The sequence below is a fragment of the Pimephales promelas genome, chromosome 10, assembly GCF_988280905.1.
Source record: "Pimephales promelas chromosome 10, fPimPro1.hap1.1, whole genome shotgun sequence".
Taxonomy (NCBI): domain Eukaryota; kingdom Metazoa; phylum Chordata; class Actinopteri; order Cypriniformes; family Leuciscidae; genus Pimephales; species Pimephales promelas.
Genome location: NC_142778.1, coordinates 24,594,241 through 24,607,038, shown reverse-complemented (window position 1 = coordinate 24,607,038; position 12,798 = coordinate 24,594,241). Strand labels below are relative to the sequence as shown.

Below are 12,798 nucleotides of genomic sequence, written 5' to 3'. Positions count from 1 at the left end.
GATCCTAATCCAGGATCTTTAATATATATATACAGTATATATATATATTTGTTTTTGTAAAAAAAAGAATTAAAGGTTGGCACACCATAGCTCCAAAAATATAAAAATATTTATTTCATGTTCTCACCATATGATGTTTCGAGCCCAGTGGCTCTTCATCAGACAATGAACAACACATACACTGATAAGCGCTTAAATACACCACAGAACTACATCACATGATCAAATTTATTTTGTGGTTGAGCACTCTCATTGAGCTTTTTGCCCGTTACATGCACAGACTTTGTATTGAAACTTTATTTTGTCACATTCAGACTTGACTTGATAATCCAACCAAAGATTCTTGATGCAGAACAATGATAACCTCACATTCAATAAACACCTGAAACAATACAGATAAACACGAAACTTCAATAGAGACAATTCAGTCATGTTTAAAAATAGTCCTGTTCAAGAATGTCAAGCACTTGTCTGTCACATTTCTGAGACCTGGTAGAGGTGGATTGTGCCTTAAGACCAAAGGGAGTGCAGGACAGTTAGACTGCCGTGGAAAGGTCTTAAGACAAGTATTACATATGGTGAGCCTCTCTGGCTCCGATTAGATCTTCTACTTCCTGCAGAGAATCTTGGCCCTTCCTCAAAGGGAACCATCATCCCACATTACACACAACAAACAGGTATAAATGGGCCATTTGAGGCACTGGAAGCTGTGTGAAGGCACTGTGTGTGTGTGTGTGTCTGTGTGTCTTCCTATATATATATATATATATATATATATATATATAATGAAATACTACATAATACATACAACAATTTAATGTATAAAATATTAATTCAATTAAACAGTGTAATTAAAAACTAACAAACTTAAAGAAAGTTTCTTTAAATTAAACAACTAAGAAAATTTGGGGTCTAGGCCAGTGGCCCCTGTCTCTGTAAAGGTTGAAAACCTCTGATCTAGAACATTTCTGTACTTTAAAGAAGCACAAAACTCATAATGTTTAGAGCTAATATCCTATAATGTTTTCTCATATATTTCTCATGTTTTGCAAATTTGTGAAAGTGAAGATATGTCTTTGTTGGCATAAGTGTTCAGATCGGTATGCATGTGTGCAGGCTTTTAGCCCAGGGGATTTAAAATAATGAGTGTCAGCAGAGGGGAAGAGCAGCTGTATCAAGAGGCATAAAGGTGTTCGGATCTATTAGAAAGACCGGAGAGGGGAACACATGTCCTTGCCCCTCCTGTCAGCCAACAAATCTCATTTCACATTCTAATTTTAACCTCAACAAATAGCACATTTCGCCAACATTCCACCTTTTAACCATGCTCTTGAGAACTGTAATAGGTTTTTTTTTGTTTTTTTTTCGTGACATACTGTAACTGGATTGATGTGTGTAAAGGGAAAATAGTTGCTCTTGTGATCCTTTCACAAATAGAACTGCCATAGCTTTTCTCTGGTGTTATTTTATGACAGGGAACAACCCAAGAGCTGTTTTGCATTGCATTTCTAAATCATTAATGTATTCAGAACTGCTCTTATGAATGTTGCAGATTTATGGACTCTCTGCTTTGGCTGGGCACAATGTAAAAAGGCTGAAACTGCTAGAGTGCCTTTCAGAGCTAAGTGGTGTATTCTCAAGGAAGAGCCATAACTGTAAGCTTTATACTTTTGAAACCCACTGCTGACCTTGAAGAGCACAACAACATCTCTATTGAAAAGGCTGTAAAACCACACAAAATACTGCATTCTGGTTTATAGTCATTCAAGAACATCCAGATGCAGATAAAAGTATACACTTTAAAAAAAAAAAATTATGTTCCAAAAAAAGTGTTTTTGCAGCACTGCCATAGAGGAACCATTTTGGGTTTCCCAAAGAACCTCTCAGGGAAGTTCTTAAAAATCTTAAAAAACAATATTTCAATATTCTGAAGAACCTATTTCACTATAAAGCACATTTTGTGCAAATAAAAGATTCCATGGATGTTAACATTTCTTTATGGAACCATAGAAACCAATATTTTGAATGTAGTTTCACCCAAAATTGAAAATTCTGTCTTTTTCTCACTCTCATGTCATTGATTCCAAGTATTATTATTTTTTCTTTTTTGGAAAATTGTCTGTGTTTTTCTTTTCTTTTCTTTTTTTCTTTTTTGACTGTTCAGTAAAAATTCCATTGTTCAATGTTGTTTTTAACCCATTTGACTTTCAATGTGAATAAAAACATTCTTCAAAATATCTTCTTTTGTGTTCTGTAGTATACAAAAAAAAATGTCATACAGGATTGGAATGACATGAGTGAAAGAAAATAATGACAGAATTATAATTTGTTTAGAAAATGTTTCTTTTAAAAGTCTACCTCGCACTAAACACACCACTTCTATCTACTCTCTGTGGAACCCTATTCGACTAACAGCCCTAGTGCAGAGCAGTCTACAGACTTTGCTATTTTGGGAGAGGTTTCAGAGGTCAGACAGCATCTATCAGATGGTTTTAAAGATCTCTTGACATTATACGGTGGCCTACTGCTGGGCTAAACTTTGTGAGGAACCTTTAACAAAAGATTCGGCCCCTTTCTTCATCCTTTAAAGAACATGGATTACATTTCATGCTTCCATGACTATGTCAATACATTCCAGCTGGCTAATCCCTCATTCAAATTGCATTAAGTTCAAGGCCACTAATGAAACTGGAATTCATCAAAGCATTTTGCTCAATGGCAGCACTGGATTGCAACCTCAGTATTGTAATGTGTAGAATAGATGAACACGCAAGTATCTGATTCTGAGTAGTCTCAAACTAACAAGGAGAATATGAAAACCAACAAAGGCTACGTTCACACTGCAGGCTGAAACGACCTAATTCCGATTTTTTTGCCCCTATGCGACCTGTATCTGATTTTTTCGTGACAGTCTGAATGACACAGATCCGATCTTTTCAAATGCGACCCACTTGGGTATGTGGTCCAAATCCGATATGTATCTGATCTTTTGAAATGCGACTTCAATCTGAACGGCCAGGTCACATATATCCGACCCGCACGTCATTGCACGCACCTGTAGCTAGCAAATACACTAACACCAGCCACCAGTGTCGCAAAGCAAGGAGCGCCGAGTACGCGTACTATCAATTAAACGGGTTTTATGACGATGTCGGTGACGGTGAGGATCGGAAAAACCTTACATTTATGTGCAAACTTTGCCCGTCGATAAAATAATTGTTGTCTGTGTTTGTATATGGGCTGTGGCAATAATAATAATAAAACAAAAGCTCGCAACATATGGAAAAAAAGAACTATTCCGCAAACAACAAGTGACGTCGTTGACCGTTGTTTACTCTTCTGCGCATACGGGTCACTTCTGGGTCATTTCACGTTCACACAGGAGATCACAAAAGGTCGCATTTAATTGGAAATGTGAACGGCCTTGCAAAAAAATCTAATTTTTTCAAAAAATCGGAATTGAGCATTAAGCCCTGCAGTGTGAACGTAGCCAAAGAAACTACACATCAACATAAACAAGACTGAACAAAAACTAAGAGGAAATCAAAGCGAGGTAATCAACTGGAACAGAAACAGGTGCGTGATAAATCAGAAACCATGGAAACTAATAACGACCAGGAACACATGCAAAACAGGAACAGGGAAAATGAAACCAAAACCCGATGACTCAAACCTTCACTGCCCTGCACTAAAACTCTGGCTAAATGCTGTAATGGGACACTCAAGTAAGTGTTCACAGGAGTGGGCCCAGGGCCAATTTTGATTTTAAGATGTTAAGATGGTGTGTCTTCCTTTATGACAACACAAAGTTATTCCAAAGCTGTGATACAGTCGTTTCCAAGCTTGCAAAATCTTTCAGTAACAATAAGGTTTTGTGTCAATAAACAAAGTGCAACTATGTTGTTTTCACCAAAGTCAATACATCTTAATTAAAAAAGGGCATCAATTTTGCAACACTGGGCTACATTCAGGCACTTTAACCAAAAGTTACATCATAAGTTGTCACATTTCAGGGCAAAATATCATATATGTTGTAATTTTATAAATTAAGTCTGCAATTATTTTAATTTGGGCAATATAAAATATGCAGGGATGTGATTTTTCCGGATTAATCCGGAATTCCGGATTTTCCGACCTGAAAATGTGACCTACGTGAATCATGCAGATCTGTAAAAAAAAAAAAAAAAAAAAAAGGGGGGGGGGGGGGGGGTGTCGGGTGTCGGCAGCCGGAGTGAAAAAAAGAAGAGTATGAGGCCATAGTAACCCATAACTGGCTGACGTGCGTACAGAAAAGTTCCTTTCAAAGTATCAACAAGGACGTTGCGTTCAGCCAGAGAATGTCTAATTGGTTCAGCTTGTTCACCTGCTCAATTTCGTATCTCAGTCGCTCTCGCGCTGGTATCGTTGTCAGTTGACAAAAACATCACAGTTAGGTCACCAGGGCTGGGCGATATATCGATATATTTCAAATTTGCGCTATGATCCTTGCTCCAAGCAAGCTGCAGACTGCAGCTATCGTGCATTCTGTCAGTTGCAGTCCTCCTGACACCTCCGTCTCAACAGCATTAGTGTACAACGCGACAAATACTCGCAGAGGAACGGCTACATCAGTTCAGCGAGTTCACAAAAGTTAATTTGCATCTGCTTTAAAGCCTTGCCGGTTAAACATGTCATTCACTGCTAATGCGCTGTTCTGAGCGCGAACACCCGACGTGCACATGCGCTAAAAGCTTGTAACAGCGCCTGGTTGCTGGACTAAGTTATCTTTCGAGTAGCCTAGAATTCGCTAATACTCTCAAATATACACAAGGTTTACATAAGAACATTTGGTTATGTCCAGGGGTTAAAGTGGTCCGGAACTGCGTTCCGGCACCTCAGATAAATTAATAAATAAATAGATTAATTAATCTCAACGAATCTTGCTTCTCCCGATATGGACCAACTTCCCTTCCTCTCCGCTGAACGCGAGCGATAAACACAAAGTATAAATTATATAAAGTATAAACTGTATTAAGTATAACAGCATAAAGTATAAACTATATAAAGTAGCTATAAACGTCTCGTCCGTTTGGAGAGGTGCGCGCGGAGCCCCGCGCTCGTGCGGACGCGTCTAGTTATACACAAGGCTTTACAAATGCTTGAAATGCACTTGCGGTGGTTGAGCGCGGTAAAGTTAGTTTTAGGTCCGAAATATTTCGCCTGACATTTGTTTTCCCTATAGACGCTGTTCTAGGGTCTTACAAAGAGATCAATAGCAGGATTAGTTTTAACAAACCATTGTATATCGACATTAATATTCGTTAATTAATATTCAAAAATCACCTGCATGCATTTAATGCTGCATCGAATCCTGAGAATGCTTTCACGGGTTTGCACAGCGCATGATGAGGGAACGTCTGCCAATTCCACCAAATAATTTGTATTATTTAAAATAACTTTTTTTAAATTCCAAAGCTTGTATTAGGTGGCAATACAGACCTGGTAGCCTTGAGTAAATTAACTTGTTTAAGATAATGATTCATGAAACATATAATTATCAATTATTTACTTCACTGACAGATGAAAATGAAAGACTATCAGTCAAAGTTCAGGGGGTTTAGGAGTTTAGGAGGGGAAGAAATAGGGCAGGATAAGGAGACTGAGAAAAATAAAGATGTAGATGAGAAGAGAGCAGGTAGGCTATTGACAAAATAATCGAATGCCCACTGACATGGTTTTAAAGCTATTTATTATCCCTTTTTTGGCCTTCAAAAGTCTTAAATGGCACATAATTTGGTCAGAGAAATCAAAATTTTCTCGGGGGAGGCCAACTGAAAGCAAACCGAGAAAATTGAGAGAAATCTGCTTGTCAAATGCTCAGTGTATATTAGACGTGTCGCGTACAGGTCTTAAAGTGACAGTAGCCCTAATAATAAAAATGCAGCCGCTTGTTCTTAAAGGGATAGTTGACCCCAAAATAAAAATTCTGTCATTATTTATTCACTGTAATGTTGTTCCAAACCTGTATTCATTTATTTCTTGTGCTGAACAAAAAAGAAGATGTGGGTAACCAGACAGTTGCTGGTCCCCATTGACTTCCATAGGGAAAAATTTAGTATGGGAATCACTGGGGTACATCAACTGTTTTGTTACCCACATTCTTCCAAATAACTTAAAAAGAAGAAAGAAACTTATTCAGGTTTAAAACAACTTGAGAGTAAATGATGACAATTACAATTTTTGGGAGAACTATTAATGTTAATTAAACAACAAAACACAGAGGAAATCACTCTCTGCTCTTGAGAACTTTAATAGTAGCTTTAATAAGAATCAATGTGTCATTTATACAGTGAAGACTATATTTGACTTTGATTGAACAATTGCTCTCACTTTGCGGAAAAGATATTGGGATATATATCGATCGGGGGGGGGGGGGGGGGGTGGCGGCTCGGTATATTTTCCTGCTTTTTTGTCCTTAGCCAATCACATGCCTGAATATGTTTTTTATATTATTGAATATGTTTACAGTATTTAACACACACACACACACACACACACACACACACACACTATATATATATATATATATATATATATATATATATACTGTATATATAAACCTTTTTTTAAGGTTTAGTTCACCAACCCTCAATTTGTTCCAATGAGTTTCTTTCTTCTGCTAAACACAAAATAAGTATTTTGAAGAATATCTGTAACCAATAGTGGTGGAAAGGGTACTGAAAAAACATACTCAAGTAAAAGTACCATTACAGTACCATTAGGCTGCCTGAGCATGCTATTGTTGCACATAAAATATCAATTCATAACTGTGCAAAGAATTCAAAAACCTTTAGAAACTCACACAGAAGTTCAGCATCACACACCATGAGATGGGTTATTAAATAGAGAGAATAAAACATTTCTCTTAAAAACAGTACCAGTTTTTGGGGTTTGATAAAGAAATGAGAATCACTAATATTATCACTTTACCTCACCCAATGCACTGAAAAAGGCAGATAGTGAGTGAGCTAACACTAATTACACTGCAATTATGCCATTCAATATATTACAATTTAAACGTATGCATTGTTCTAGAAGGGTGGCTTCTTCATCCATCCATTACATTTTACACTGCATTCTGAATCATGGTCCTCCAATTTCAGTACAGAAGTTCACGAGTTCACACTCACATATAAATAGACTGGATAAGATTAAATGTGTATTTGGCGTACTTGGGATGAGGGCTCCGAGCTCAGAGTTTGGCTTGAAGCCATAGTACTCCCCCCATGTAAGAGTTTAGGACTGGATGTGTGGAGAATGGGCGGTGGAGGGATGCTGCTAAACTATCAATGGAGTGAGGATTACTGAATATCATTAATTGATGATGAGTGCAATCATGTTAATTAAATGAACATGCTCCTCCCGAACTTTGTTAATAAAACATCATGTGTTTTCCACAGTTTTCGACTGTCCCCAACACACCTTCACAGCACACCTCATACTAAAAGACTCGACGAGCTGCTGACTTCTCCAAGTGATGCTCCATGACGAGCGCGAGGGAACGTAAAATTACAGTAACGTGAGTATTTGTAATTCGTTACTTTACCCTTGGTAACAGCTGATGGGCATCAATGAGTAGGCCTATGGAAAAAATACTATGGAAGTGAATGATGCCCATCAACATTCTTCAAATTCAAAATATCTTATTTTGTGTTCAGCATAAGAAAGAAACTCATACACATTTGTAACAACTTGAGGGTGAGTAAATGATGGCAGAATAAACTATCCCTAAGTTATTTCCAATTATATTAGCTGCGCTCCTCGACGCAGGTGCAGCACCAAGGACAGCGACCAGACTCGTCTAGGGCACACGGAGCTTTGCTCAAGACACTAATTACGAATCAATCACTAATTAGTCATTATCTTAAGCTTTATGTGTCTCATAGACAGTACGCTTAGAGCAACAGGAGCAGACTTGTGGATAAATGTCTTTCTAAATGGACTGGAGAATTTGCACAACGGTAGGTTACAACATACCTGCCCAGATCTTTAACCATTTTGTCCACCACAAAGCAGCGTTTGATTAGCAACTAGTATAATTGTAACCATTGCAACCGACTTTCTTTGCAAACAATAGACGTTCTCTCCCAATATCGCACGTGGCTGTATTTACAAAATCGTGTAGGCGTTCAATGGCGTTTTCAAGTATCCAATAGTCAGTTATATAGGCTACATCGCTTAGGCTACTTATCACCAGACGCAAAATAAACGCTTTTTGCGAATGCTGAGTAACCGTTGCAACTGAACGCCGCTGGAACGCCTCCCGTTATGGAAAAAAAAAAAAACACACACACACACACACACAAACACAAATAGGCTAATGTCAATATTTAGCACTAGCCAATTAGGTTTACAATTACTGGTTTACAAAAAACAAAAAAAAAAACAAAAAAAAAAACAACAACAACTTTGTTTTCCTTAAAATAGATTTGAGATTACCTGTGAAGTGCAAGTGATGGCAAAAGACAATGTTGCGCGAGAGAACCACTGAGCCGCGAAATAAAACAGAAGTTCGTTCGTTTACACACGACACGTTAAAGACTCATTGTAATTCGTACGCAGCTATACAAACTCAAAACCTCGAACCCAAGGTTGCTTTTAAATGTACGTTTTGGTCTACTGAGGCTTCATGACTGAAATGAATATTGTCTCGTTATTTGATCTGTTAATCCACGTCGCTTACCTCAGTGCTTTCCGAATCCGCCATTTTTCTCCTAAGGAGCAAACACCGGGAGGAGTGTTTAATTCCCATAAGAGCCAGCAGGATCTGCTCCGGATCTTGCGATAAATAAATGATAAAAACCTCTTCAAAGTCTTTCCCGCAGCCGTTTGCTTAATAAACTCAAACAAATCACATAAATTCGAATCACGTTCCAGAAGATAAACGAGCCCGCCTAAAACTTGTTGAAAGCCCTCCTAAATCCATGGTGTAAAAGTTACCTACAGCAGTGGTTCCCATGGGAGCGCATGCATGGCGAACTCTCCATATCGTGCGAAAAATATTACGTAGCCTATTAAGAGGCTCCCCATCCTTCCATGACTTGAGGAATCTGAGATCAGCTGGGCAGTAAAAGTATTAATCATTCACGTCTCCATCCTTTGGATCTGGAATAAAGTCCCCAAGTAACCCTTTAAATATGTTATTTCCCTTGTGTGAAAATCGCTCTCTTTAGCCTGTTATAATAGGCTGTTTCAGTGAAGCAAGAAAAATGCTTTCTGCTGCTCTGAAATCGTTCGTCGGTCACTGAAGAGATTCTCTCACGTATAAAAGTGACTCAAAGACGTTGCTCAACGCTCCAAATCGGATCTTCAAAGATTTTCCGAAAATAGGCAACGTTTAAAGTTCCTCTTGTGAGATGCTGAAGGATCTTTAAAGACGAATCAGTTGGATTCCTTTAAATGGAGCAGTGGGAGTCATTGAGGTCTGTGTTCACCACGTCTCCATCCTCTGACCGGCTGAATCAAATGATTCACGAGCTGAGCAGGTCCCAGCTGCTGCTGTAATACTGAAGCTCTCCAAACACTAATAATTAAATTAGTTAGCGTTCTGGTTTGTTTTCACCCGCACTGAAAGGTTTATAGGTTTATTTATTTATGTATGCATGTATACCAAAAAAAAAAAAAACTAGAATAAGAAGACTTATTCTAAAAATATAAGCAGCACGCAACTGTTTCCAACATTAATAATAACTGAGAATCAAATCAGCATATTAATGATTTTTGAACGAGTAGCCTAATGGCTGAAGAAAATTCATCTTTGCATCACAAAAATTTTATATATTAAACCATTATTTTAAATTGTAATGATATTTCACAATTACCGTTTTTTTTTCAGTTTTGATCAAATGAATGTACACTGTAAAAATATTGCTGGTTTAACTTAAAAAAGTAAGTAACCTGGTTGCCTTAAAATTTTAAGTTCATTGAAATGGAAAAAGTGAGTTAATACAATAAAGGATTGAGGAGAATGATTTAAGCAACAGAAACTCAAAATTACATGTTATCTGAACTAAATAAATTATTTAAGTTGATTTGACAAATCATTACTAATCACAAAAAGATTTTTTTTAAAGTGTAGTTTTGATGGACATAAGAGGCATCATTCAAACAGTAATGTTTCCAAACTTTTGAGCATGCATGATTAAACCCTTTATACTTAAAGAAAATATTTGCAATTTTAAAACATTTACAATCGCATAAGTTGAAATCTCCAGACACTTCTAGAAATATTATTTATTTTACATTATCAAAATAAAATGTGGTATGCACCTCCCTCAAATAAATTTAGCTCCTTTATCAACTCTTTAGTGCTCTGCTTTAGTGTCCTCAGATTTCTATCATATCTCTCTTGTTCCTTAGTAAAACCATAGCATATCATCTGTCGGGCTCATCTTTGAATCGTGTTTCCAGTGATGTTTAATGGAACTCCTGGTTCAAAGAACTAATGACAGCAGGGTGGATGTAACATTCGCTCTCTCTTTGTACTTCGCTGAAGAGCTGCTGTTTTCTGTGATGTTGAATTACCTTTGCTGGCCTTATCAGATCACTCTCATCTTACAAAGCGCAGCAATTCAAGATATGGCTCTCTTTATTTCCTGGCCAATGGTAGTAAAAAAAAAAACGCAACAGGAAGGAATGATAATGGTAGTTTGCGTACTTCAACTGATAAATATACAGTACAGAATGATGTCTGTGTTATTAGCATCATTGCACTCTATTTAATCATATTATTGCATTGGTTTTATTATGCGACATATTATATCTACAACTTTTTTTTTAATTCTGTTTATACCATTAAGGAGTACTAAATGAAATTAAGTGGGGAATTTGTGTGGGTTTTCAAAACTTCATAAAGTGAAATGAAAGTTACCTGAAATTATCTTTCTTTGCTTTTCTTTGCATTAAAAGACAGGGATCATGGCAGCCAATAATTTTCAGCGGAGCATGAGGGGATATTCTGCACTCTTCTGAGAGCTGTGGGAGTTGTGGTGCTAGCACAGGAGCATGGGCTTGTGGGTGTTTCAGGAAGAATAAGCCAAACAGGGCACCAAGTGGGTGGACAAGAGATCTGCCAGGTTTTTACGCAATCTCAGAGTTTACAGAAAAAAAAATATAAAACTGACTGCAGATCTGCTGGGTAAAGGAAAATCTAGAAGTATATACGGTTCATGATGAATTTTTGGTTTCATGTGAATATGTTGTTTTCATGGTAACTCAAAGAGCATTGATTGATCATTTAGTTTTTGCTCATTTGTGAACTTGGGCCACAAAACGAGCCACATGGTTCAATTTTCAGATTTACATATATACATAATCTGAAAGCTGAATAAATAAGCTTTCCATTGATGAATGGTTTGTTTGGATAGGACAACATTTGGCCAGTATAGACCATATGCACCAGAGAAACGTGGGCGCCGTCATCTTTAGAATATTGGCCGTTTTTCAATATGCCTTCTTGTCTGTACTTGTGTTCTTGTGGACTTGTGAAACGTCACCATTCGCGGCCCAAGTACTGTCCCAATATGCAAGTTTGCATTTTGGCAAAAAAATCCGGGGGTGTTGTTGGCACGCCCATTTTACCCAGGATGAATCGGTTGGTAACTTGTGTGAACTTGGAGGCAGATATCCCGACCCATTCATTTCGGCATGCGAGGAAGGAGCGGGAAGCAGAGAGAGGCAGGTAAATTTTAAGTTACCAAAATATTACCGGCGTTTTCCAGCCGTTAGCTAATGATGTGCCTGGTTCAACCAGCCTCTAGAAATTGAGCGGAAGTGCGTAGGAGGGCGCAGCCAGGTGATGTACACAAACAAGAAGCAGAATTAAAATGAGACAGGTGTTGCGCTATTATTATGAATATACATTACATTGTAGTTTATGTAGTAATCCCTTAAACGGAAGGTAGGCTTGGGCGATAAAGTTATCGTCAATAATTCTCGTAATGTTTGGGCACTGCAGACGGCGTTTGTGCGTTGGTATTATTGCGCAATACCAGCAGAACACATCGTCTCAAACTGTCAGCAGCGTTCTGTGTAGCCTACTCGTGAGTTCATTGTTCCAAGAACAACTAGCAAGAGTTTTCTTCACTAGAACAGAAGTCCATTCTTTGCTTGGTTTTGAGAAACACCCATTGTCTTTGAAATTCCCGTTTTTGCGGTCACTCTGTATTCTATGGCATCGCTGTCGAGGAGTATTAGCTGGTGAAGTGGATTTACTTACTGTAGAGTTAACAAAAGTTATCATGAGCATTGTAATGTTTATCATAAGCATTGTAAAGCAGATGTCTTAACAAATGTCGACCTGGAATTTTTTCATTCATACCTATGAAAGATCACTGTGAAAATACAGACCGGAAATCAAAAGACAACGAGCGCAACTCTGAAAAGGGGCGGGGCTACATAAGGTCTATACAACTATTTGAAAACCTGGAATCCGAGGGTTTCAAAAAAATCTAAACATTGAGAAAATTGCCTTTAAGTGATTTCCCAGACAGCAAGCAAACATTGAATAAACATTGTTTTCCATCTGAATCATCATTATGGTTGATATCGAAATTTCAATGCAAAATTAATGTTGAATCAACATTGCCCTGTCGATGACAACCATGATGTTATTAATGTTGATGGCAACGATATTGGAACAAAATTGATCTATAGTTATCTTTATGATGGATTTAGCATTGATATTTGGTTTACTGGGCGGGCGCTGAATGTGTTGAAAAGTAATTATGTTCACAGTTGTTCTGCATTCACTCACAAAAA

General features: G+C 37.6%; 1 protein-coding gene and 1 long non-coding RNA gene across 2 annotated transcripts in view; one reads left to right on the top strand and one right to left on the bottom strand.

Moving 5' to 3' along the window:
- Positions 1-9,505, bottom strand: part of prmt8a (protein arginine methyltransferase 8a) — a 40,736-nt gene extending 31,231 nt beyond the window's left edge. Inside the window, exon 1 of the mRNA XM_039650507.2 lies at positions 8,723-9,505. Within this exon, the coding sequence (XP_039506441.1) occupies positions 8,723-8,791 (69 nt within the window). The 5' untranslated portion in view covers positions 8,792-9,505. The remainder of the gene's footprint in view (positions 1-8,722) is intronic.
- Positions 1-12,798, top strand: part of LOC120462070 (uncharacterized) — a 94,570-nt gene that overhangs the window by 21,677 nt on the left and 60,095 nt on the right. The window contains exon 4 of the long non-coding RNA XR_005618302.2: positions 7,440-7,558. This is a non-coding gene — a long non-coding RNA (uncharacterized LOC120462070). The remainder of the gene's footprint in view (positions 1-7,439; positions 7,559-12,798) is intronic.